Below are 27,960 nucleotides of genomic sequence, written 5' to 3'. Positions count from 1 at the left end.
TGAATAAGGATCTTCCATGCGGCAACCAACTGCGAAGCAATAGGAATAAATACATTATATATATTAAAATAAAATAGAAGAATGAGACTACAATAATCCAATCCCCACTGAAACTTGACCCGACAAGAAGTTTCAGAATAATTACTGTACAAGGCTATGCAGCGTCTCAAGGCACTCAAAACTGCAGAAATTATGGCCAAGTTATGCACTTGATAGTTGATAGTCCACAATCCTGCACCAAAAGATAGCATCTATCACAGTTTCTTCGGCAAGTTGTATGTTTTCTTGAGAAACTTTGACGCAGTTTCATCGTTCCTGTGGCACAAAACTCGCAGCAACGTATTTGGTTCAATTGGGTTCCACTGCCCAGATGTTGGAGGTAATGGGAGTCGATATTTGACAGAGGAACCATATGTTTCTAAAGTCAGGCGCCTAAACCGCTCAATGAGGCTCTCTGTATCCGTTCGAAAAAGGGGAAGTATATCTCTTGCTGTGGTTGCAAACTTATCAATTATGTCAGCAGACAATCCATCCCCATTGGCCCAGAATATATCCTTAAGGGACTTGAAATCATCCTCTATTATCTGTGAGTCATGGCGAGAAAAGGCTCGTGTAGGGCCCCCAGCAAGCAATACCAATAAAAAACCTTCAAATGAAGCTCGCATTATGTCAGCAACAATACGGGTGCGCACTCTTTCTTGAACAGTGTCTGCTACAATAGTGAGAGTGTTCTCAAGTTCATGGAGGAAGGGCTCAACTCTAGACGATGCAGGGTCACCAACATACAGTGAGTCCCATAAAATATGGCCGAGATCATGGAAGACAATTTTGTAAGCAGCTCCTTCAGACAATTGTTGAACGGCTTCGATGCAAGCAGCTGGTGTGAGTTCAAACTTCTTACTCAATCCGTTTGAAAAATCTTCTAAATTAGAAGATTCCGAGTTCCTCAATAGGGTTACTATTCTTTTCTCAACAACTTCCAACTCCATTCGTACTTTATGCAAGGTATTTATACGTACACAAAGTTGCGGAACCCCCAAAGAACTACCCCCGTTAACTGTAGCAACCTGAGGATTCTTCTTCTGAGAGTATATTGATTTATCCTTTTTCTTCCATTGAAATTTCGCTTCAGTGGTACATCTGGTTAATGCCGGCATAGTGGGAATATAAGTGTTTCTTGATCCTGCGTACCAAAGATTTCATAAGTAGACTTCTGGGACATTGACAATTTCATCAAAATTTTAGTTAAGCTAAGCAGTATTACCACAACAGCCCGATTTTGCTTTTGTTACATAATATTGAAGACATTTATCAAGTCCAGTCATTAAGTCAGGGAGCAGTGCTGGATGCATTGGTATCGGCAACTGAAAGAAAGCATCCAAGGTCTCATCAACTATTCGCAAAACCTCTACAGCTGAAGGAGCACATCCTTCTTGATTGGCTCGTGGATTCCAAATCTAAAATTGGAGAAATACAATGGCATGAAAAATTCCATTACAAAGAAACCATTTCTACCACTGTCAAGACAGAAACAGCAGTAAGTGAATTCTTTCTCGACAACAGCCTTTGATAACAGTAGTAAAAAAATTATTTAAATAAAATAAAAATTTGATCTTTTCAATTTATGAACTTGTATAAAATCTGAATTTTGCTGTTATAGTAGAGAATCAATATAAGGTACCTCTTGTTGGAGATTTCTGTCAACCCATTCCTTCAACCTCTCTACTCTAGTCTTTATCCAAACTTTTACCATTTCAGCCATTGCACCTTCAGCTTCATAAGGAGGCATCTCACGAATAATAGCCTTCCCACCATCATCACAGTCCACTGAATCTTCAACCGCAATTCGGACAAGATCTTTCTCCAACTTATCTGCAGCTCTCAGTATCTGTACAGCATCTGGGGTCAACTCTGTGATACCTGATATGAATTGCTTCAGCTCGTTCCCATAGCAAGCATGTAAAGTGGCAACAGCAACACCTGCGGCAAAAGAGTGCCATCTCTTTAAAATAGGGCTAAACATGTCCTTTTCTTTTGCTGCAAGCTCGCCAACATCCTTTGCAAGGATTGCAAGAACAGGAAGGGGATTTGATTGGCTGCTTCTAGATGCCCTCCTGCTGGAATCGGCCTTCTCCATCCTCTGTAAAGTCAAGACTGTAAATATCTTTCTTATCTGAATATTTCATGAGTTGATCGGAAAAGGAATAACATGGGAGAAAACCAGATCCATTATATACCCCAGGAGGGTTTCAAATTCAGGAAAGTACCACAATCATTTGCACATAATCCATTGCCGTTACTATGTTTATGTCTTTCTAATCTTTTTCCTAGCCGGAAATAGCTAATTATGTGATTGGACCCTAACTCAAGACAGGTGGAATTTGAAGAAAATAAATTGTTTGCTAGTTGGTAGACTGATCATGGATGAGGAGTATGATCGATGTAGATGCATGTGTTTGTCATAAAAAATTCAAAAATGTGATCACTCAAAATGTTTATGCATTAAATAAGTAATGAGACTACAAAGGATCACAGAATTACATATGCATCACCTGTACAGGCAGAGGAAGAAATTAATTAAGCTCACATGCCGAGGCAGTCACTGACCACCTGACTCACAAATTTAATGAAGATTACCAGGTTTTCCTTTCAAAATTGAAGCTCTAAAAGAACAACAGAGGAACTTGCCTGAGCAAATGCCGTGCGCAGAGATGACCTTATATAAGTGTCTATCCTGCTGCGAGTCACATCAACTTCATTTTTTCTTCTGCGCCGATACTCATTTGATATATCTTCAACCAAAATCTTAGCAGCTGAGACCCCAACCGACACAAGGCTCTGCATGGACTCTATATTTCCACTATCAAATGTTTCATGATATGCCAGGAGTCTTTTCTCTGTCCATCCCAACATAGCAGTCAAAATAGCATTTAAAATCTTCGAGTAAACTATATCTTTTGTTATCTTTGCATCTTTTGTGACTTCAACAAGCTGGCTATCAGCGGCAAATATTAGATCATTTTCAACTTGCCCGGTGGCCACATAGCGATTAAACAGGACCCAGGTGAAGCATAAATTATGTAGCATTTGGTTTAGTCCAAGGATTCCCCAAGTTTTCTTTATGAGCTCCATCAGCTCGTCAATTTCCTCTACAATAGATGTTTCATCATTTATGTCAAAGCAGGCTTCGAGAAGCATTTCATAGAGCCGGATATTCAATGGGTAACCATCTGCCCAGTGGCAAGACTCCAGAGATCCGTCAGATGTTCTTCCAGCAAGCGCCATTGTTGTAGTGCGAAGGACTTGCATTGATTCATTGTTTCTCCCAGTTTCCAGTGGCTTGTCAAAGGCTCCTTGAATAATTTGTCGTAGTCGTTGAGCAGCAGTATTAGCTTTATCCAATGGCGTGTGCGGATGCAAAAGTAGTCCAGCTTCGAGCATTTTAAGGTTTCTCTTCTGCCATGCTTCATATTCTTCTTGAACCGTAAAATCCGAGGCTTTAAATTGTTGTAAAAGCTCTAGCGGAAGAACCATTGACTCGGTCCTCCTTCCAACCTATAACGACCCAAAAAAAAATTCTTTTACCTTATGGTTCAGTATATGAAGCATAGACAATCCATTAAATCTTTGAACTAGCGAAAAAACAAAATACAGTACATCTACAGTTGAAAATAACATAGTAGAATAAATTTCCATATATGTGATGGTATATAAAACTTTGAAAGTCAATTGACAGATAAAGCCAGCAGGAAAAAATTAGAGAAATAAGCCCATTAGTCACATTTTGGAAAACTCAAAACACTAGCAAACAACATATCATCAAACAAAATCACAAATGACGTCATATAACTCCTAAATTGCTTCTTACTCCTGAAAAGTCGAAACATAAATTTAGTCTAGTCATCAAGAGTCGACCTTACATTAGGATAAAAACCAAGGTTATAAATGACGGGAGGCGGTGGAGGGGCGGTCACCAACCGCCTACCGCCTCAGCCGCCTAAGCGGTTGAATTTTTTTTAAGTAATTTTTTTTATAGATAATCATATATAATAATACAATATAATCACAAATAGTAATCATTTTTTATGTAAGATGTGTAATTAAATAATATATAAGCACAAAGAAGCTTCTTACAATATCACAATATGATGCTTCATCCTATAAACTTCTCCTTAATTAAGCTTCTTACACAACTTGCATGTGATCCAATCTCTTTTCTCTTTTCTCTTTATTATACAACACCCTATATTCTCAAACAATATCATTAGACTTTGGCTAATTCCAACTCCGGTTGTTTATCCTTTTCCGCCATTAATCTTCAACAATAAATCAATAATAATTGGAAAAAAATTTGATTTTTGAAATCACAAAATCTGAAATATTATAAAAAGTATGATATATAATAAATATGCAATGCCTAACCTAAATATTCTGGCAGCTGGCGGTGGGCGGCAGACGGTTTGTGATGGGCTTGGTGGTTGAGACTTGAGAGTGAAAACCAAAAGTAAAAAAAAAAAAAAGTAGGGTGCGCTAAGTTTTGAGATTTAAAATTAGTTGATTTTGACTAGATTTTTAAAATTGTTGACTACAACTTAAAACACTCGCGTCAAGCTTAGGCGGTGCGGTCGAGGGCCGCCTACCGGCCGCCATTTAGAACACCGAAAAAAACTGAAGTCTTTCAAGAACTCAAGAACAAATATAAACAGCTAAATCATGAAGAAAACTGGAAAAACATAAAGAATGGAATTTTTTGGTCCAGACAATCAAACATATCATTAACTATCCAAAAAATTTATCAACAAAAAACAAACGAGAGATGAAAGAAACAGTAACAAATCTACTCTTTTAATTACATCCATACGGCATCCATCAGATCAAGCAGTTCCCACTTTCTAATGCCTCTCATAAACCTCAAATATCAAATTCAATCTGAAAAAATAAAAATAGAAACAACACTTTACAGTACCAAATCCGACAGATCACTCCTTTCCTTAACAAATTAAAACAACGGTGACATATTACAATCAAAGACAGAATATTTCTTCGATGGAGATGAAATTGGGAAAAAAAAGAGAGTAATGTGATAGCTGACCTGGCTGGCAGAAATCCTCAGCAGACCCCTCCGAATTCTAGTATCCATGGCCTCCGTAACCCTCATCTGTACCCTCATCAACTCCCCCAGAGTCATTGGCTTCTTAACTTTCCCACCCGAACCCGAATTACCCGGACTCCCACAATCGGAGCTCCGCTTCGAACTACTGGATCTCATCCCTAGCGCCTTCTTCATCTTAGAAGCCGCCGCCGAAGTCAATGACCTCTGCAAAGTACTACTCGAATTGCCGTTTGAACTACTCGAATTGTTGGGCGAATTACCGTGATTGCTGCTGGGAATGTAGGTGAGAGGCTTAGTGGAGGCAGAGCGAGTGGCGGAAAGGAAGATCTCGTAAGCCGAGGCGCGAAGGTCTGCAGAGGAGAGAGTGGGAGTTAGGTCGCCGAATGGAGAGGGAAGCGGCGACAAAGACGAGGCACTTGAGGTGGCAATGAAACGTGAGGTGGCCGATGGCGGAGATGCGGCGGCGGCGGAGTTAGAGGAGGAGAAGGAATCTCTTCTGCTGTAGCTGAGGTCTCGGAAGAGAGACGCCATTGTTACGCCGCGTGATGGGTAGAGAGAGAAATATACTGAAGGGGAATTGTCGTTAATCCCGATTTAACACATCAATTGTGATAAATTGCCATAAACCCCTCCCCTCTATTATCTTAAAGACTTAAACTATAACAATTATTTACAAAAATGTAAAATTAATTAAATCGGGAATAAAAGATACACAATTTTTATTACATATATTTACAAATATTTTCGNTAAAATATGAATGAGCATAAATAAATTAAGACAGTAAATGCAGTTAGCTGTTGGTGAGACGAGACATTCAGCATAATAAAATAATTAATGATTGTGGCCACCTATCATTTTCCATGTTGCATTACATTACAGCTTATCTTATTATCATTATATATAATTGTAGTGCGATCTTCTATATATCATTTAATTAATGAAGATTATTAACCTCACACACTCTTCCAATGATTTACCTATTCATTGATACTGATAATTTTATTTAAGCACTCACTAACAGATTTTATTTTCATGCATCCATATTAAAAAAAATTATTGAAATAGCAAATTTCATAATTAAAAAAAATCGTTTGTTCTTAGTTAATTAACGCTTTAATAGAATATAAAAAATTGATCAGAATAGCTAATGTATTTAATAAATACTTGCAAATTGATAAAAATAAAGAGAGAAAATAATACTAATACAAGCATCAGACTATATATTTTGGAATGAATGAAAAAAATTAGACTTTTAAAACATTTTATACTTGACAAATTGTTTAATTCCTACACAATTAGTATGCATGGACCAATATTAAGTGTGACACCGGAGTCGAAGAGGGCAAGGGTGATCCTCGGTGCATGAAGTTATGCGGACAATGAGCGGCTCCTTGCAAACTTCTAGGCGAAGGGCACATGACTGAACCGATCACACATCATAATGATAGAGATTCCAAAACTGTTCAAAAATGAGATTATGCAGTTGAGGACGACATAAAAGATTTGACAGATACTACTTATGTAATCAATGTTCACCTTCTTTTCGAGAGTTTATCACTTAAGAACTCCAAAGTTAAGCGTGCTTGACTTTGGTTAATTTTGGGATGTATGACTCTTAAGAAGTTTCTCGGGTGCGTGTGAATGAGGACATAAGCATACTAAAAAAACACGTGTCGATACAGTGGGGAGAGTGAAGCAATTTTAGATTAATATAGGTTGGAGATTTATTTCAAATGTGAAATATGATTAAGCCTTGGTGGATCCGTTTCATTAAAGAAAAGTGCTTTAGAGCACATTTTGTGGTGTATTTGTTCTATTTCTTTCTGTTCGGGTCAAGGTTTCTCGGGGTTTAAATTTAATACTGATCAGAAATTTTATGCACATTTTAACATGATCAGATATTCAATGACTGAAAACTAATATTGTGAATTATTGAACTATCGGAAATGTAATTTCTGCTCTCTCTTGAACCGTCCGTCTGTCGGGTATGTAATTTTCACTATTTCCACAATTGATGTTTTGTGCAAGAATTTGGAGGATCAGTAACCAAATTATCTTAATGCAGTTAATTCGTAGTCCGAATTATGTCAATCTGACTGAACTTTACAGTGGGAAATCATAACTTATTTAGAAATAGACAAAACAAAGAATACTGTATATGTCCGCTGGGACAACAGGTGAATTGGTATCACTATATATATGTTTGTTGGTGTTTGGTGCATTGGTTTATTTTGCTAAAACAATTTGTATATCAAATGTTTTTATATATTTGGTTTTATGCAGACCACCCAGGACGCAAAGCCCAGATTTGGGAAGGAAGTTGTGGTGCTACGACTTTGCAACAAAGCGATATAACAGGCTTCACTGCCAAAATAACTCTCTGTCGGTTAACAATTATAAAAGGAAACACATGGTTGTGCAAAATGAAATGTACAGGATACCCATATCTTTCGTTAAGTTAGTTTTGGTTGGCCGTTCTTTAATTTTGAACTTGAAGTTTTTCAATTAACAATAACCAAATTCACACTGATGGATGCATGCAGTTTTGTATGTAACATTATATTCCATACTCCAAGACTGAATCATTTTCTCGATTTCAACAACTCCTCAATGTTTCAGAGTTCAGCCTTTTAATTATAATTGTAATTATTATTTTTTGTTATTTTAAAAGTTATTTAAATGTTTGATTCTCCATCGATTAAAATTCTGAAATGTCCAGGGTTCTAGAAAGGTGGTTCAAGTCTGGTACCTAATACGACTTTAGCTGCTTTATTCAAGAAAGCTAAGGAGCTTGATATACCAAGGGATATTCTAGATCGGAACATCAAGAGAGCTTCAGCGAAAGACCAGGAAGCCTGCATAGAAAAATTCTATGAGGTCATTACTTCATATTTAATTAAAGCAAGCTAGCTGGCAAATCCCATATTTATCTTTTTCGGCCAATTTCCCTACGTCAATACCTTTGTATGCATATTCAGGTCAATGGTAGTTATGGTGGAGTGGGTATGATAGTTTCAGCGTTAACAGATAAATTAAACAGATCGGTAGTGAAGGACTGTGGTGGGAAATTGCAAGCTATGGATCCATCATGTTGTAGTTTAATCGTGCTCGGGTTGTGAATATAAAGGCTACGGAACCTGACAAAGATCAACTTCTTGTGCTCTTGCCTTAGATGCTTGCGCTGATAATGTCATCGTGACACTGAAGAGGTTTCTGAAGGTATGGAAGATTTTTTCTTAATCGACTGAGAAACTTTCAAAGGGATTTAGGCTCTAGTTTGATAGGGCAAGAAGTTCAAACAGCAGCAATTTTGTCTAGGATACAACAGTGGAAAAAGTTTTTTTAATAAAATTATTTTCAAAAGCTTTTCTGGCTCCAAATAATATGTTCAAGGCAGTGTGATATGCAATCTTTTGTCAAACTGAATAAGAAATGAAAGACAGAAATATACAACGATGGTTGTTCGGATTGCATGTCCTTTGAAATTTATTCATACGTAGAGGATGCTTTTATACACCTACATGCTGCTTAAATTTAAAATTTTTCTATGTCATATTCCCTATGGCCCTAAACCATTTCTTTTAATTCTTACTATCCTTGCGACCTTGCTTAGATATTTTAAAAATAATGAGTTCAATGACAACTTCCCAGTCATCTATCAAAACCGCGGGAGGAAGAAATTACTTTAATTTGAAACGAACAATGGATTCGAGCTTCTTCCTTTAACACCTATTGAGGTACTTCGACAATTCTTTATACCATTTGTTCAGATCGCTATATTCGATCATGTATAGCATCAATATATTGTTTTTTCGGAAGCACAAATATTTGTAGCCGTATGGAAACAATATAAGACAGCGTCTGATAAATTGACTCAAAAGAGAATAGTGACTCCCTTTTAGTTAAGGAACAAGCCCATGAGGAATCTGATCGTCTTCAGAAAGAGAGTGACCACAGGCCGCCAGAATATCAATGTAGCGCTTCATTTTAACTAAGTAATCTTTCATGGAGAGATTACCCTTTTTCAATGTTTGAAGCTATAGTTTATATTGCATCACCTTGGCTTTAGATCGAGACGCATGCAAAAATACTCATGACCATAACTTAGTGGAACTTAGACAACCTAGTATGGTCTGTCCATCATACATTCTTATCCATTTAGGGGCATACGTGAGGGTAGCTGTCTTGCTGCGAGTGGGTGATTGCTCCCCCCTCTAAACGAAAAAAATAAAGAAATTTTATGTAAATTTCTTCTACAAATTCAAGTTTCGAGTCTCAAATTTTCCAGTTTGTCCCGCCATTTTTCTCGTTGCGCGCGAATCCTGGGCTCATTCTTGTTTCCATGCATGTTTTCCATATCAAAAAAATTTTCGGTGTATGAAATGTATGTTTCAGGTCGATGATGAAGCCATGGATTTGAAAAAAGGATTAATGTCACAGATTACTTGAACTTGACGATGTTGATGCCGTGTATACAGATCAGAAATGGATTTCCCAGACAGGACAGCAACGGCTTGGCTCTCAGCTTTGTTAATCCGCTGCTCAGAAAATAAACCAAAATCAGAATTCATCAAAAAATGCCAAAGTCTTATGCTCGGGAAAAATGCAATGCTCATTTCATTTAAACTTTTAAACGTTTCTTGATAGTTATCTCTGTACCTATATATATTTAGTTCGTTCGTTGTGCTTATATTTTGACAGTTGATAAGATTTTCTTTGATCTTTAGCCCATAAATTGTCTCGGCCCATATATTACGAGATTTAATAATGTCCACCTGTGGAATTCTCAGCCCGGCACAAATGCCTTAGAAGCCACTTTCAACTGTATCGGCCCATCAAGTTTATTCGAATTACAACATAGCGTAGCTTTTTGCAAGTCGCTATGTACTCTCACAAGCTCATATAGCCCACAAGTTGGCCAATCGTCATCTTAAAGAACTCTCCCCACACGACTACTTTTAAATGTTGTCTTGCTACTGCCTCGAGTTTTCTCATAAGTCTTTTAAGTGTTATTTTCCGGAACATATATCTGTTCTTGAAAGTTACATTTGGCTCGTACCCAGATTCCAGTATATGTTAACAAAAAATTCATCAGAAAAATTTCCAACACCCATCCGTGGATCGATCTGACTCATGTTTTGATACTATCGCTTTCTTATATGTGATAACATTTTCTTTCACTAAAAGCAGAATTCACTGGCGATGATGTTGATGGTCCATTCATTTTGAAAAGTCAAAAAACTGTTTAAATTTGTGGTCCTAAAATTTGAATAGATATGGTCCAATTATTTCATGGGATTTAGGTAGAATGTATGTATAGTAAGTAGGGTCGTTACTCGTAATTTTAATGTCAAAAATTTTACTCCATCAAGGCGTTCAGCTGGCACCATTCATGCAGTAATCACTAGAAAGAAAGAAATCAATCATAATAATATATTCATCTTTTTTTTTTCTGGTCTACCGTGAATTTCAAATTATCTATGTTCGGTGGAAATATCATTACAGACAAACAAACAACTAATTTTTGCAGAACACAAATTGGAAGACGCAAAATCTATTTATTTTCTTAATATTAGTTAATAGTCAAAAAGCTTAAATATATGTTAAAATTACATAAAGAAAGTCTTAAATTTGTCAAGATAAATTAAAGAGAGCCGCAAAGCGAAGTGTCTCTCTCCTCATGTTAGATGAAAAGACATGTCCGTACAGAAGACTGGCAGAGCAGGCCAGACCATACACCCCCAATAATATCATCATTAACTCAAAAGATAAAAACATTAAATTCCCAAATTTTTTAATATTTTACTCCATGCCGACACCAAAATACACACACTGTTCATATTATATTATATCTACAGCCGCCAGCTTTTATATAATAATAATAATAATTATTATTATTATTATATTGTTACCAATACTGTGACATGTATCTTTTCCCACTTTCCAAACATATATGATATTAATTAATGTTTTGTTTCTTTATAGTTGTTTCGCAAAAAGATAGAGAGACAATGATATTTATACACAATATATATATGTGTATTTATATACAGATACGGAATCGGAAACAGACTTTAAAATATGTTTTGTATAATGACATGTACAGCTTATACACAATTATACAATTATTATGTATGACAAACAAAAGATTACAGGATAAACAGATTACTGTCCAAACCTCTTTTTAAAATCATACTGATTTTAATTATCAAATTCTTTCAAAAGATCTATTACTATTTATAATACTATACGTCTCTACAATAATCACCATTGTTTTTTATACTTTGAACTTATAAAAGTTCCAAATACCCTTAATTCTTAGGTATTTTGTCAAATAATTATATTTTTGGCCCAATATCTTTTAATTTCCTTGTGTTTAGATATACTATGAAATTAAGCCATCAATTTGAGTGTTTGCTTGAATAAAATGTTTTTCCAACAAAACTAGTTAAGCTCTATATCGAGAAATCCACTTTTCTTTTTTTATTTTTCATTGGAAAAAATGATCGATTATATTTAGACGTGCTTGAATTCTTATCATATACTTCATCTTTTAAATGTTATCTTGTGCAATAAATATATACAAAAACTCTTGCATTAAATATATACAAAAACTCCTGTAAGATATCTCATGAGTCAATTTGTAATACAGATCTTCAACCTTACATGTAACGTGAAAAATTATTATTTTTTATATCAAAAGTATTATTTTTATTTGTAAATATAAAATGGATTAATCTTTCATACATATATATACAAGTGAGATCATATCACAAGAGAGTACTTATAAATATAATATTGAGAAACATCGAGCTAATGATGGAACATGTTGTTTGAGCATTGATATAAATGAGTTAAATATAAATTTTAGATTGATAAATAAAGTTACCCAATTTTAAAAAAAAATTATAATTTTGATGTTGTCTAACACTTGAAAATTTTACCCGACAACAACAGCATGCAAGACTAGTAATCTAGTATAGGTCAAGTGTGATTTGAAATAATTAGGACCACCTTATTGCTGGAAATCCGAATGAAAAGCCAAAGAGTACGTTATCCTCCTAATTTTTTCTTGAGTGGATGAAATGCTCCTTTTAGCCAACTGAGCACTAACTCCATCATCTTTATGTTGAACTGAGAGTTTACCCAGTCGATCTTGGAGGATAGCTAAAAAAAATTATTTTGGATGTGCCCTCCAAGAGTAGATGCAGATGCAACATGCGTTTTCTTATTTGATCCAAGTGCATGAAGACATCTTTGATAGAAATTGAAAGCTAGCTAGGAGACTTCTCTGAGCATTTTTTCTTTCAAATTTTCCATTGCAATTTAGAAGTCCAACTGTCAACAAACTAAATTATTCAGGCTGGATGAAATAGATGTCAGTCTGGCATCATTAATATCCTGATCAAGAGGATCAGCTAGGATTTCCAATTCAGGAGACTAGAGGATTTTTAGCAATTCTTTTGATCTATAAGGAGCTATGTGAGATAATAGCCAAATTAAGGTCTTGAACCTAACTGGAGAAAGAGGGACCGAATTGTTAAATGAACAAATTTGCTCGGACTTGACCTCTTCAACTACAGTAGAAAATTGTATAGAAGAGTCTTGGGTAGGCTTTTTGAATTTGATAGTCGTTCCCGAATATGGAGGTTGGTGCGTCATATCATCGTCATTTCTGATATACCGTTCATCATGGATAGTGTTGTGGACTTTGACATTCCACCGGATTGATAAAGTTGTTATGAAGATCTTATATGATGTATCAGTTAGGCTCTAAACTTTAGATAATGTTCGATAGAAAGACTGAAAGATTCAGTTAGGTAGGATAATTGGTTGTTCTTTAATCAGTGATACTAGAATCAATTATCTTTCATCGTCTACGCTTTGATATCAGTTAGGATTACAAAAGATCAGTTCTGGGCAATTGGTTCAGCTCGAGAAACGTTAATTGGTAAAAAAATTAGGTTCCCTTATGGAATCAGTTCAGCTCTACTTTTAATAATTCTTCTTTGATTAGTAGTATTTTGTTAAATCACTGAAAATTAAATTATCCAACAAATAGGATTTTATTGTTTGTAGTTGAATATTCTTTATTTATTGTATTCTATTTAAAATTATAAATAAAAAAAGTTAACCCTAAATTAATTTGTTAACTATGTGATCTCGAAAGCTAGTGATCGATGTCCAATCATTAATTACACATGACATTATAATTCCAAAAAAATATCCGATGTGTTGTATTTTTGTTAATATAAATATGATTAACAACTATTGACGTATATATTTTAAATTAAATAATAAATACTGAGGTCGGCCATATTTATATACATTGTGAAGTAATATATCTNTGTGTGTGTGTGTGTGTGTGTGTGTGTGTGTGTGTGTGGATAATGTCAAAATCGCGACTTCCGGCCTTATAGTCTCTTTACCTTTTGATAGCTTTGAGCTTTACTAGATTTGGTCGACATGATCAAATTTCAGAAAGGCAAAATGAAAAGAAAAAGGAATATTTATTTCACGATTTAAATTTTGCTAGTGCAGATAGTAGAAATTATATTAAAATTTAAATTAAATGATATAAGAAAACGATAGAGCGCAAAATTCGTTACTTTTGATGTATGTTTTTTTAATATGATTTTTTGGCCTTAAATATTGGAAAAAAAAAAAAAAAGAAAGAAAGATGGAATATCTATATGATTAATTAAATTTGTGTATAGTGACTGATTTGGCCCTGTAATGTGACACAAAACAAAATTTACATATATAACTATTTTATTTCAATTAAATTTATTCAGATATTAACAAAATAGTTGAAAAAACTAAGAACTGTATAGAATGGAAGCTGGAAAAATCGATTTAAATATATATAAGTTTGAAAACTGCTTTTCTAAAAATAAAAAATTACATACTACATGCATTTGCGTGTGCCGATCACTAATAATATGATCATTATCAAATAGTCGGCAGTGTAAAGATGATTAAGTTCATCTAATTATAATGTTCAACTAATTAAGGTAATTAATTATTTAGAATGCAAGATATTAAGTTCATCTAAATTCAAGCTTGTAAAATGCATATTTAATTAGTTCATTATGTAGATGAAAGGTTCTTATATAAATATTGCTTATATTTAATTGCCTTATCAAAAATCTTTTAAAAAATTATATTCTGATAGCCACAAAGAACAAATAAATAATGAAAAACTAGGAAATTGTCTTGTGGGGGTGGTGCTGAGAAAATCAATTCTCATAAGTTTTAGCCTATTTTATCTAGGTTAGATCTCTATATTGACATTTCTGATTAACTATTTGGAAGTCACTGTTCATGATCTAACAATAAGTAATTAGTTACACGATTATTCAATTTTAAATATCATTCAACACAAAAATTAACTCACGGTCTCATGGGTTAATTTTGTTATATCTATAAATAATTCAAATATCTTATTACCATCTATAAATATATTTTTATAAATTTGAATTAATTCAAAGAAGTAATGCATAAATACCAAATTTTTAAAAGAAAAATAAGAAAAAATATTAAATATAAAAATTAGCAAACTAAACGCTATAGAAGAAATAATAAAATATTAAAAATATTATATCCAATCACATTTATTCTACAAAAATAACATCAGATCAATATTAATAATTTTATTCATATCATTCAACAATCATAATTCAACAAAAGCACGTTAGAACTAACAAAATAAATTTAGCTTTATAGTGATATATATTATAACTTAATCGAGTATCTGTTCGGGTATGAGTGAGATGCTACTAGACCTGGCTCCCTCCCCGAACTCGAAAATCCTCATACCTAATTATCTAATTATTTAATCGAGTCTAAAAAATCCATTCATACCGTCATCCATCCGGTAACAAATTTGGAGGAAATTGTTATCCCTGTCATGTATTAACGTTAATAATTATGTGATGTTATATCCTACCAAACATACCATTAAACAACTAGGTTAATATCCTTTGGAAGTTACCACATATTAGAAATTTTTCAAAGACTATCGCCCTTTCTTTTCTACCCTAATCTAAAATTAAATCATAAAAAAATCACCACAAAACCCTAAGTTTTGAATAACCATCTTAATCATACCCTACTTACATAATTTAATTAATCGGAATCAATAATTCCATTATTAGTAGTGCCATTAAAAGCGAATCTTAACTTAATCATAAGGGGACGCACTAATAATTTCTTAATTAGGCACCATACGTAAGATTTTTTGTTCTTATTAATTAAATCGGATCATTTTTCTGGGTTGTTTTAAGTTTTTACTCAGCTACAAGATTCCAATATTTTTATATGGAAAATATTACTTTTCTTTAACACATGTAACTTTGAAGGCCTTTCATTACTGTTTACGTAGACATCTCATGTCTCCTTAATCATTTCTTTTTTATATATATTAAATAATAATTTCCAATATATACAAGCCTCAAAATTGGTTTATATAATTCCCGTTAAATCGTATCATGAGATAATTTTATGAGATAATTTTATGAGATATATCTCTTATCTAATATAATTTATTAAAAAATGTTATTTTTATATTAAAATATTGATTTTTATGATAATTATGAATCATGTCAACTCATCTCACGAATATAAATACGTGAAACGACATGATATCTAATCTATAAATAAAAGTTTTTGAAATTATTAATTCTTATTTTTTATTGCATTTTTTTTTGTAAATATTTGTAATACAGTTTATTTCCTACATTCACCCCGATCGAGCAGCATATTGTACATCAGGTTCTCAAAATTAACATATTTTATTTGTTTCTTGTGATGCCCCCCCACCTTATAATAATTAATTAAGCGATTTACGAATCCAATTAAAGTCCATTTTTTTTACCTTAAAAATAATTATTAAAAGCATAATCCCATTTTAATTTAGTCATTATCAGTTGAGATCAATATTCCACTGATTTATTTACATTAAACAAGATTGTCGGGGAATAATTAGTTGCTAGATTTGACTTTAAAAAAGGGATTTGGATAATATAAGTAGATAAAAAAAATTTATTTGACTACAGTTGATACGGTTTTTTTTTGGTGTTTTACTTTAAAATTTACTAATAATTAATCATTATTAGTAATCATAAAAAGCATGCGATTAACATAATAATTAAAAATATACTAATTGTATGTTAATAGTAATTATTTGGCAAGATTAGAAACGTCCAAAATTAGAATGTGATTCGATTGATTTATTATTAAATTACCCCCAAAAAACGTATCCATTAATCCAATTATAGTAAAATTAAAGAACTTATTACTAGCTAAGCTTTAACGGCTGATATATAGGATTATTAAAAGGGAAAATGACCAAAATTTTAATTATCATAACAAATCATATCAAAACACACAAAAAAAAAAAAAAAGTGGTAGGGGATTAAAATTTTCAGAAAAATAGACAATGGTTGAAGATTATTTTTCTGAAAATAAGTTCAGAGAAGGTATTTAATTTTTTCAACGCAAAATCATTATAATATTGAGCAATGATAGCCTTACCCTGTATGGAGTTTTAGTTTAAATTAACAACAAAAGTAACCTTTATATTATTTCTATCAGCCCGAAGTGGAATTATTATTTAATTTCTATTAAAAAAATGGGGAATGAAGCTTCATGGAGACGCATATTTGGTAAGCCTCCCTCCTGCAGGTTCCAATCATATCGAAATCATTTTCTTATTTTGGCATGTCCCTATTTGTTTTTGCAACTTAAATTAAATATTTATGATCAGTATGTATATTTTAAATTAATTTTCTAATAAAATACCAACTTTACTTTTCCCCACAAAATGGTCAAGCACGGTGGCCGGTTGAGAATATTTGTATTCCACAAGCGCAATATTTATTTATAAAATCTGAATTTTTATTTGAGTTAGTACAGATTAAGTAGAATTATATTTCACATTTACTAATTTATAACCCTTTTGCACTCATTTTGAATTATTTAAAAATTATACTTTTGTGAACATATATTGTAATTTAGTTTGACCAACCAGTTACATTATTCTTCGATAAGCAATCGGTTGTTTTCCTCTTATTTATTTTTTGTTTTGGTTAGAATATGGCTTTTTTGAATTTTCTTTATAGAATTGAATGATTAAATTGTCGAGAAAGAATAAAATATATAAATAACTGTGACAGTTTGATTTCTTAAAAGTATGAAATAAATCTAAAACGGAACGCTTCAAAAGTTATATGTTGGGGAAAAAGGTTGATTTTATTTCAAAGATTTTGGTGTCTGGTATGTGTTGGATTACATTTTATGTGCATTCAGTTTGACCTTAAAGTTCTTTAAATTTTTATCAAATAATTATTTGTGGGGTTGATTTATAAAAAGTTAAAAGCTTGATTTTTTGTGACAAAATAAAAAAGTTAATGCGGAGTCGAAAAATCCCAAATAATTATGAAAAGAAAATACATGTTGAAATCGGAAACATCTGATTATCTAAATCTATACAGCTTAAAGGAACTCAAAACTCAGGGACATATGATGTAAATATGCAATTGCAAACATTTTTATTTATTACACAAAATTAAGTGGTCTACCAAAAGTTTTTTTATTTTTTTTGAAGGACTACCAAAAGTTAATTAGATGTAAAATTTAAGAAAAGTGTTCTTTGCCTTCCCAAAATGTTAAGCACGCTCTATTTTAAGTTTGTATTTTTTCCCCAGACAATATATTATACACATTGAATTCGGGCAATAAAACTGGCAATCAAGTTTGACAAATTAATTTATGCAAAACTTCTTGACATTAAAGGCATAAAAAAATCAAAGTAAAAAACGAATTGGATGATTCAGAGATTATTTGACTTCCTTAAAAACGTGAAATTTATAATTTTATAATTATAATTTCTCCAGACTCAGAATTTTAAAATAAATCTATCAGAACGTGTGGTACGCTTAACACATTGTTCATTATTTATTTTTCTGCCATCTGGCCATATTTATTATTTTCTAATCCAATAATTTTTTTTTAAAAAAAATCATTTGAATTACATTTTGGATAATAGTACCAGCATTTTTTTTTTATTATTGTGATTACAACTTAAAATATGTACAATGTAGTCCCTAGCTACTATTTCAAGCAAAAAACATTAAACATCCAAATCCTTGTGTATTTCAAGATTATATTTACAGAATTTCGACCATGCAAAGTGATATTTAAAACAATGACTGTAACGACCTCTTTTACATGTGTATGGATTATTTATTAAAAAAAACTTATATTTTAAATGTTAAAGACTTCAAAATAGAAAGTCATCCCTTAATACCTTTATAATTAATACTTTTCAGTTGAATATATAGCTGATAATATTTATATTTTAAAATGCTAAAATAATTAATGTGTTATACAATATAAACACATATAAAAAATAATGTACTTTTTCGAACCCTTAATTTAATTTTATTAGCATATGATAAATAAAATTTGGTAAATAATCGTGGAAAAAGAAAATGACACTATTCCCTTAATGGAAATCTCATCATCATTTTCATTAATTCCAAGCATCAACCCCACCTCCCGATTAACCCATTTTCCCCCACCATTCAACTCAACAAAACACACAGAAACTCAAGTTCGGTTTCAGAATTTCAGGCAAGATAAAAAAAAAATTAAAAAAATTCAATGCTTTTCAACCCATTTTCATGAAATACTTATACAGAATAATACTTACAATGTATGAATAATGTTCAGATAATTAATTATCACCCGAATATTGAAATTTCTCAGAAGTATAAGAACTCGGGTTTTTTTTTTTAAAAAAAAATTCATTTAAAAAAAAAATTAAATTTCAGAAATAAGGTTGATTGTGAGATTTTGCAAAATTAAGACGAAACACTACCATCAATGACAGACACTGCGATATAATTTTGCTTTAAGTTTGCAAAACCCATCATATATCTTATTTTTTAAAATTAAATTAAATTTTTAAAAAAAAAACTGATCGAACTCGCGTAAATGTAAGATTGAAAGACGTTTATGAGACTATATTATTGTTCATTAAGATCGCTGGCATTTCCACGACTATCATTCAATGTTACAATAAAATTTAGTTTCGAGTGCAGTAGTACTTGTTACACATTTTGTCAGGGAGAATCTAGGTAGCCTACTTTGGATTTGTGTGCTCATGAAACTTGTGAAATCTCTGCTTCTTGGGTTGTTTTCCAAAATCCAAACACTTGGGGAATTATTATTTAAACGATGTACAGTTTGAAGAGGGTTTTAACAGACATACAGTTCAAGAAGAAGAACGAAATTGAAATTTCTTTAGCCCTTTTAATGAAAAATGCAAGGACTGATACCTACACTCCTAGTCAAACCACACAATTTCACAAAAAGATCAAACACAGAATTAAAATAAAAACACACAGCGTACATCAATAATTCCACAACAAAGATTCAAAACAGCCCGAAATCCCACCATCAGCATCGACCCCACCATCAACGCCGCCGACCCAAGGCGGAGGAGAGTCCAACCACTCCTCCATCGCCGTGTTGTCGACGTACACAAAGTCACCCCTCAGGCCCAGGTTGTCGAAACACGACCCCAAACTCGGCAACTCGACAATCTGGCTCAGTTCTTCCGATGTTGTCGAAAGATCAATTGCAGAAGCCAGAGATGAAAGCGAAGAAGAAGATGACGAAGTTGTGCAAAAGGAGGAATAAGTACTCGAAGGAGAGGAGAGGACATCGAATTTGTCCATGGCCGCTGCCTTCGCCGCTGCGGCCTGCACGTCACGTGGGCTGAGGGAAACCGGACGCGGCAGAGCAGCTGCCAGTTCCGGGAAATTGAGAATGGCCGAGGCCCCTTTGATGCTCAACGCAGCCACGTCATGCGCACGCGCCGCCATTTCAGGCGTCGCGAAAGTACCCAACCATATTCGTGATTTCTTCCGTGGCTCCCGGATTTCGGACACCCATTTCCCCCAGTTCCGCATTCGAACTCCCCGGTAAACCGAGTGCTTGCTGCTGGAAGTACTGTTGCAGTCCCGGATTCTCTTGACTTTCTTGGCGGTTTCCGGAGACTGATCCGCCTTGGTGGCGGAGTTATCTGAGGAGAATGAGAACAAAGAGGTGTTTTGATCGTCAGTACACAAGATTCTTGAAATCGAATCCATTTTCAAGCAATCTGCGAAATCTTGATCGTATATACACTAATCTTTACAACAGAATCAGTGCTGCATGAAAGCAGTTATATTTCCATCGTTGGAAAAGTACATGGAAAGATCAGAAGATTTGAGGAGAAAGGTATATATATATACACACACAAAGTGTGCAGTCATGATATGCAAAGTCGTGATAATTAAATAGCAATTTGGTGAATAAATATAAGAGAGACGTTTTTTTTTTTGGTATAATTTCTTCATGACTGGTACATCACTTAAAACAAGAGTAGACCAGACCCCATCGTTGTGGTAAATCAGGTCCCTTTCCAAAATCCAATTTAGACATACCATACGTAACCCCTCACCATTCAATTTCAACCCGTCTATATATATATATATATATATGTCTCTCTCTCTCTGTGTGTGTGTGTGTCTTGTTTCACCTTCGTAAATCTTCAGTACTGCTCATTTATCCCCGGACATTGATGCATAAATTATCACGTAAAAGGTTAGAACAGGAAATGTGTCAAATCAACTAGCTAGGTTCTATTGAGATTCTTGTTTTCAAATCACACTCATACTAGATCATATTCCAAATGTATTATAATTATTGTGAAATTATATGACTTGTCAAATATATCATGAATCCAACCATAATCTTATGTAAAATACTACTTATGTCTACATGTTTGAATTTTATCAAAACTAAAAAATTATTTTGTTTTAGATGAGAATTAGTATTTGAACATGTTTCGATTTGTTCCATTCGTTTTACCCCAAATAAAATTGTCTCATTCATATCCACACATATTATATATGAAACGATAAAATGAAAAAATTGTAATATTGTTCTTTGCGATTTGATAATTTATATTGTTCAATTTCAGTTTTAGCTTTGTATCTTTCTATTCTTTTTGGCGATTTTAGCTTTTTTTCATAGAAAATTTTGATATGTCATCACAAACATCAGTTTTGTCAAAGTCATGTATAGAACACGGCATATGTGTCACATCAGAAAACTACTAAACATTAAAAAAACTAAACTAAACAAAACCAAAGATAGCAGACTAAGATTAAAATTGATAGCATCGAATACCAAAATCGGAGAGACAAATATACATGACTAATATTGCAGTTTTGCCCGATAAAATTTTCAAGTAATTCTATTAACAAGTTTAATATCATAGGTGGTAGATGTATTCCTTAACCCCAACTAATTACTAGTTAAAATTATCTTTAGGTTTCGATCGGTATGTGACACGANTGATAAAGACATTTTTTGGAATGGAAAAACTTCAAATTGTATCATCAGCTAGATAAAAGTTAAGTTTATATGAATTCTGGTAACTTTTAAACATCACTTCTGAGTTGAATACTTTTTTTAAAACATGCATGGGAAACAACTGGCTATCTGGGTAGGATCTAATGGGGCCTCGTTTAATCAAACGTCGACGCATTAATAAAGAAAAATAACAAATAAATAAATAAATGATTTGTCTCATAATACCAAAATTGTCAATTCATTTGTTTGTTTGTGTAGGGGTTGAGAAATATGTTGTCCCTGGGGTTGCTTCAGATCTTGATGAAAGAAATTTGAAGATCTCCTCAAGTTTTATTGGTAGGTTTACAGTTTACACTAGTACTTAAGAAAAAAATTTGAATTATATTGGATATAATAATTGTCCTTAATTTTATAATATAACAATTAAACATATTATTTGAGTTGTTGTACGATTTATAAGAGTATTTGCANAATTTAATATTTATATTTTTATAAAATCTCTCACCTGGTTAATTTGTATTAAATAAGTTACCCACATAATCAAATTAAATTTCTTGATGATGAGCTCTTATTACATCCATATTATAAAATATATATGATCGATGCTTACAGAAAGCTAGAGAATCCAAATAATTTATTTATTATTAATATGTATTTGGAAACAAATGAATTGCCGTGTTTGATATGTGGATTATGTTAGAGTTGGCCCCAAGAAGAAGGTGAACCGCGGAACTGATAGATTTCATCAAAGGGTCCGCTAATAAATATCCACATGAATTAATTTAATATTTGGGTCCGATTAAATATTTATTTTTCATATATCACCTTGTTGTATTAACCATCGAGAATTGTAATTGCAATACAAATATTGTGAAAATCATATTAATACCAAATAGCTTTATATTTAAATATTATTTCTATTTCTTTAGTAAATGAATATATATTTTATAATAATGTTGGTTCAAGATATAATATATTTATAAGTTAGATGATTTGCATGAAGTTTAAGTTTTATTCAAAACATGCGAGATTTATAACATTAATGAGAAAATTTTATTGTCTTTTGTCTATAGTTAGCGTGAACAAATTCTTCGACGGACGGATAATTTAAAACATTGTGAGGGCAAACGTTCGATCTTATAAATTTATTTCCACGTTTTTTCTTATAATAACCACTTTTGATTTTTCTATTTTTTATCCTAGGAAAAATTACATTTTTTGTCCCTTATCTGTACATTTTACGATTTTGATATTTTATGTTGTCAAATTTTGGTCTTGATATGTTATTTTTGCTTCTTCTTTTTTTTTGCTTTCATAATTTTAATCTTTTTTCTGCGTAATGCGTACATAACAACATGCAACAGTGATTTGGCGTTGATGTGTATATTGACACATCAATACTCTGATATAAAATAATTAAAATTATCAAAATTTAAAGATACAAAATTAATATTGAATTTCGATAATATAGATAACAAAATTTGCAAAAAGATAAATATATATAACTAAAAAAAATGCAATTTTCCGTTTATTTGATCCTCAACCTACTTTCATTTCTAAATTTTCTTAATGTTACCAATTAATAATACTTATAGATCAGTCAGTATTATTTCCAAAAATATTTATTAAAGAACATTTATTTATTCATTTTAGATTTCTATCATTATCGTTGTAGAAAAGCTAAATGTGTGGAATCGATTGAAGATATAATTAGAAACTCATGTCAAAAAATAAAAATGATCTTAATATTTTTAAAATCGACATTGGATTAAAAATAAATAGAATAGTGGTCAAATTAAATTAATTGGATATGAAATGGGTAAATATTATTTAGTAATTGTTTTAATTTATTTTTTTACGGCCATTCATTTAAAAATATGTAATTGTAGAAGGAAAGAAGAAAAATGATTTCTCCAGCGCATTTTAACGTTTGGAAATCGGAATTCCATGTATATATATTTAGCATATTTACCTTGCATGCACGCACATGTGTAGATAATACATTTCCATATTTTTGCGAAAAAATACAAGTTAGATTTGCATGACACCAAAACCCAACAATTTGCCACCTTAATTCAATCAATCAATAATTGAAAATATAGGTTGAACCTGCACGTCTTAATGAATTCATTCACAAAAATGTATTTTAATTATTTTTCGAATCAGTTATATATGTCCAAATTAAAATGAAGCTCCAATAATTAATAAGACATTTATTGATGATATGTCCTTTTGTTGGTAATANTATATATGCATGATCTGTATTATTTTTTTGGGAAATTTTTGAGTCTGATTAACAAGCTAGTATGCATGCCTTTCAAAAAAGCAGTATAATAAAAAAAAGTGACGAGGGGAAAATATTAAAAACAACACATTTTGAATTAAAGTTGCCATCGCGACATGCTAAATTCGTTTTCGAACGTCAAAATCGGAGGGTCCCTTTGTGTGAATGATGTTTGAAATGCGTATAATTGCAAAATCTTCCTAAATCAAGTCATTATCGCTGTTTTATTGAGATCGAATGATATACTATTTTAACCATTCAAATAAAGGTTGTGTTTTTTAGTTACCCCAAAAAATAATAATAATTTTTTCTCCTTAATCGAATGAATATAGGTAATCGTTCTGCAACTATATATGATCTGTTTTTTCATCCATCCATCCATCGATCGATGGTATATAAATCTGAAATAATAGAGAATTTTCCAATAGATTTTCTTGGTTTCTAATCTGTCAATCAAAACAAATAGTTGTTTCTGGCATGCACCAGTGATTTCTTCAGATATTTTGCATCTGGGATTTCTTTTGAAAAAGAACTCTTGTTGGTTCAAAGACAGCTAAAATTAATTTCAGGTTCATACAGAAAAAAAAAGTAGTGTTGTGAAAAAGTAAAAATTTACGGTAAAAAGTAAAAATCTCAAACTCTTAAAATTATCACACTACACACTTTATAATATTTTTCTCTCAACTCAATTGTGATTTTCTTCACAAATGAGAGATCTATTTATAGAAAATTTTTACAAATAATCCAAAAATAAAATACATCATTACCTACATCATCACACACTAATTTTCAATATTCAACACCTAATTTTACCTAATTTTCAACATTCAACATTCACATTTTCAACACAAATATTTTTCACATTTTTAAATAATTTTTCAACACTCCCCCTTGTGATGATGATCATAATGATTGTCTTCATTACGTGTTTTTATACTGCCTCGTTAAAAACCTTACTAGGAAAAACCCATTGGGATAAAAACCATAGTAAGGGAAAAAGAGTGCAGTCACGTAAACTCCCCCTCATGTTGACACGAACAATTCTTCACAAATTTCGTAGATTGCGCATCCCAATATTATATATGTGCTTTCTGAATATTGTCGTAGGAAGTGCCTTTGTGAAGAGATCTGATGAGTTTTCACTTGATTGAATGTGACGAACATCAATACATTTATTCTTCTCAAGCTCCTTGGTGAATGCGAAGAACTTAGGAGGAATATGTTTAGTTCTGTCGCTTTTTATGTATCCTTCTTTCATTTGAGCAACACATGCAGCATTATCTTCATATAGTATCACAGGCTTCTCGTCGAATGATAATCCGCATGAGATTTGGATATGTTGAGTCATTGATTTTAACCACACACATTCACGGCTTGCTTCATGTAGTGCAATAATCTCGGCATGATTTGATGAAGTTGTTACAAGTGTTTGTTTCTGTGAACGCCAAGAAATTGCAGTGCCTCCACGAGTAAATACATATCCAGTTTGAGAACGTGCTTTGTGTGGATCAGATAAGTATCCAGCATCGGCATAACCAATTATACTTGGATTAGCATCTTTTGAATACAAAAGTCCCAAGTCTGTCGTTCCTCGTAGATAACGGAATATATGTTTAATTCCGTTCCAATGTCTCTTTGTTGGATATGTGCTAAATCTTGCCAATAAATTTACGGCAAAAGATATATCAGGCCTTGTACAATTTGTAAGATACATAAGGGCACCGATAGCACTTAGATATGGTACTTCTGGACCAAGAATATCTTCATCATCTTCACATGGACGGAATGGATCCTTTTCTATGTTTAATGATCTAACAACCATTGGAGTACTTAAAGGATTTGATTTGTCCATATTAAAACGTTTAAGGATCTTTTCTGTATAATTTGTCTGGTGAACAAATATTCCACATTCTTTTTGTTCAATTTGTAAACCCAGACAATACTTGGTTTTTCCAAGATCCTTCATTTCAAATTCTTCTTTCAAGTATGACACAACTTCTTGAATTTCCTTATTTGTTCCAATGATGTTTAAATCATCAACATATACAGCAATAATTACGCATCCGGATGTTGTTTTCTTAATGAAAACACAAGGGCATATTGAATTATTTACATATCCCTTTTTCATCAAGTGATCACTTAGCCTATTATACCACATTCTGCCGGATTGCTTCAACCCATATAATGATCTTAGTAATTTCACAGAATAACATTCTCTGGGTTTTGAACTTTGTGCTTCAGGCATCTTAAATCCTTCAGGGATTTTCATATATATATTACTATCAAGTGATCCATATAAGTAGGCTGTAACAACATCCATAAGACGCATTTCTAAATTTTCAGATACTGCCAAGCTAATCAAATACCGAAACGTAATTGCATCCATCACAGGAGAATACGTTTCTTCATAATCAATTCCAGGCCTTTGAGAAAAACCTTGTGCAACAAGTCGAGCTTTATATCTTACTATTTCATTTTTCTCATTTCGCTTTCGAATAAAAACCCATTTGTATCCAACAGGTTTTACACCTTCAGGTGTAAGGACTATAGGTCCAAAAACATTACGTTTATTTAGCGAATCCAATTCAACCTGGATGGCATCTTTCCATTTTATCCAATCCTGCCGATTTTTACATTCACCAAAAGATTTTGGTTCATGATCTTCATTATCATTTATGATGTCGATTGCCACATTATAAGAAAATATATCATCAATTTCTTCTATATCTTTTCGGTTCCATATTTTTCCAGTATTAATATAATTGATAGAGATTTCATGATTCTCGTCAGTTTGTGGTTCTGACAAAACATTTTCATCATCATGTGTTTCTTCAGGAACATCATTCTCTATTTTGTGATCATTATGTGTTTCTTCAGGAACATCATTCTCTATTTTGTGATCATTGTGTTTCTCTATGAATTTTCTTTTTCGAGGATTTTTATCCTTGGAACCAACTGGCCTTCCACGCTTCAGGCGTTTAATGACATCATGACTATCTTCAATTTGTTTCTTCGGAATTTCAATTCGAGCAGGGGCATTTGCAGCATGTATATATGATTTAGTTACCCCTTTTGTGTCTGCAAATGCATCTGGTATTTGATTTGCTATTCTTTGCAAGTGCACAATTTGCTGTACATCTTTTTCACATTGTTTTGTTCTTGGATCCAGATGTAACAATGATGATACATACCATGTAATTTCTTTTTCGGTATGTTTCTGTTCTCCCCCTAACATTGGGAAGATTTCCTCATTAAAATGACAATCAGCAAAACGTGCTGTGAACACGTCGCCTGTCTGTGGTTCAAGATATCGAATGATCGATGGACTATCATAACCAATATAAATTCCAATCTTTCTTTGAGGTCCCATTTTCTTTCGTTGAGGTGGTGCAATAGGCACATACACCATACATCCAAAAATTCTCAGATGAGAAATGTCTGGTTCTTTACCAAATGCAAGCTGCAATGGGGAGTATTTATGATATGCACTTGGTCTGATGCGAATTAATGAAGCAGCATGTAAAATTGCATGTCCCCATATAGAAATAGGGAGCTTTGTTTTCATAATCATTGGTCTAGCAATCATTTGCAGACGTTTAATCAATGATTCAGCCAATCCATTTTGAGTATGTACATGAGCAACAGGATGCTCAACAATGATTCCCATAGACATACAATAATCATTGAAAGTCTGGGAAGTAAATTCACCAGCATTATCAAGTCTAATTTTCTTGATTGTATAATCGGGAAATTGATTCCTCAATTTTATTATTTGAGCAAGTAATCTTGCAAATGCAACATTTCGAGTTGACAATAAACATACATGTGACCATCTGCTGGAGGCATCAATCAATACCATAAAGTATCTGAATGGTCCACATGGTGGATGGATTGGTCCACAAATATCACCCTGAATACGTTCAAGAAACATTGGTGATTCAGTTTGGATTTTGGCTGGTGATGGTCTTATAATAAGTTTTCCAAGAGAACATGCTTTACATTGAAACTTATTATTCTGAAAGATCTTCTGGTCTTTCAATGGATGACCATGTGTATTTTCTATAATTCTTCGCATCATTGTTGAACCAGGATGTCCTAATCGATCATGCCAATTGGTTAATATTGAAGAATTAT

General features: G+C 32.6%; 2 protein-coding genes and 1 pseudogene across 2 annotated transcripts; 1 reads left to right on the top strand and 2 right to left on the bottom strand.

The window, feature by feature from the left end:
- Positions 1-34: 34 nt before the first annotated feature.
- LOC140961440 (protein unc-13 homolog) lies at positions 35-5,703 on the bottom strand. Its single transcript, XM_073419950.1, has 5 exons — positions 5,093-5,703; positions 2,689-3,555; positions 1,682-2,140; positions 1,265-1,457; positions 35-1,183 (listed from the first exon to the last, which is right to left on the bottom strand). Exons 1-5 carry the CDS (start codon positions 5,642-5,644, stop codon positions 255-257), a joined length of 3,000 nt encoding a protein of 999 aa, XP_073276051.1. The 5' UTR covers positions 5,645-5,703; the 3' UTR covers positions 35-254.
- Positions 5,704-7,643: 1,940 nt separating this feature from the next.
- Positions 7,644-9,648, top strand: LOC140961122 (probable transcriptional regulatory protein At2g25830; annotated as a pseudogene).
- A 9,758-nt stretch (positions 9,649-19,406) lies between these two features.
- Positions 19,407-20,432, bottom strand: LOC140961782 (ethylene-responsive transcription factor TINY-like). Its single transcript, XM_073420476.1, has one exon. The coding sequence runs from the start codon at positions 20,270-20,272 to the stop codon at positions 19,532-19,534; it is 741 nt and encodes a 246-aa protein (XP_073276577.1). The 5' UTR covers positions 20,273-20,432; the 3' UTR covers positions 19,407-19,531.
- Positions 20,433-27,960: the final 7,528 nt, after the last annotated feature.

Source organism: Primulina huaijiensis, chromosome 16, assembly GCF_012295235.1.
Source record: "Primulina huaijiensis isolate GDHJ02 chromosome 16, ASM1229523v2, whole genome shotgun sequence".
In the NCBI taxonomy this organism is placed as follows: Eukaryota; Viridiplantae; Streptophyta; class Magnoliopsida; order Lamiales; family Gesneriaceae; genus Primulina; species Primulina huaijiensis.
Note: the sequence above shows the minus strand (reverse complement) of the source record. Positions and strands in the feature narration are given on the sequence as shown.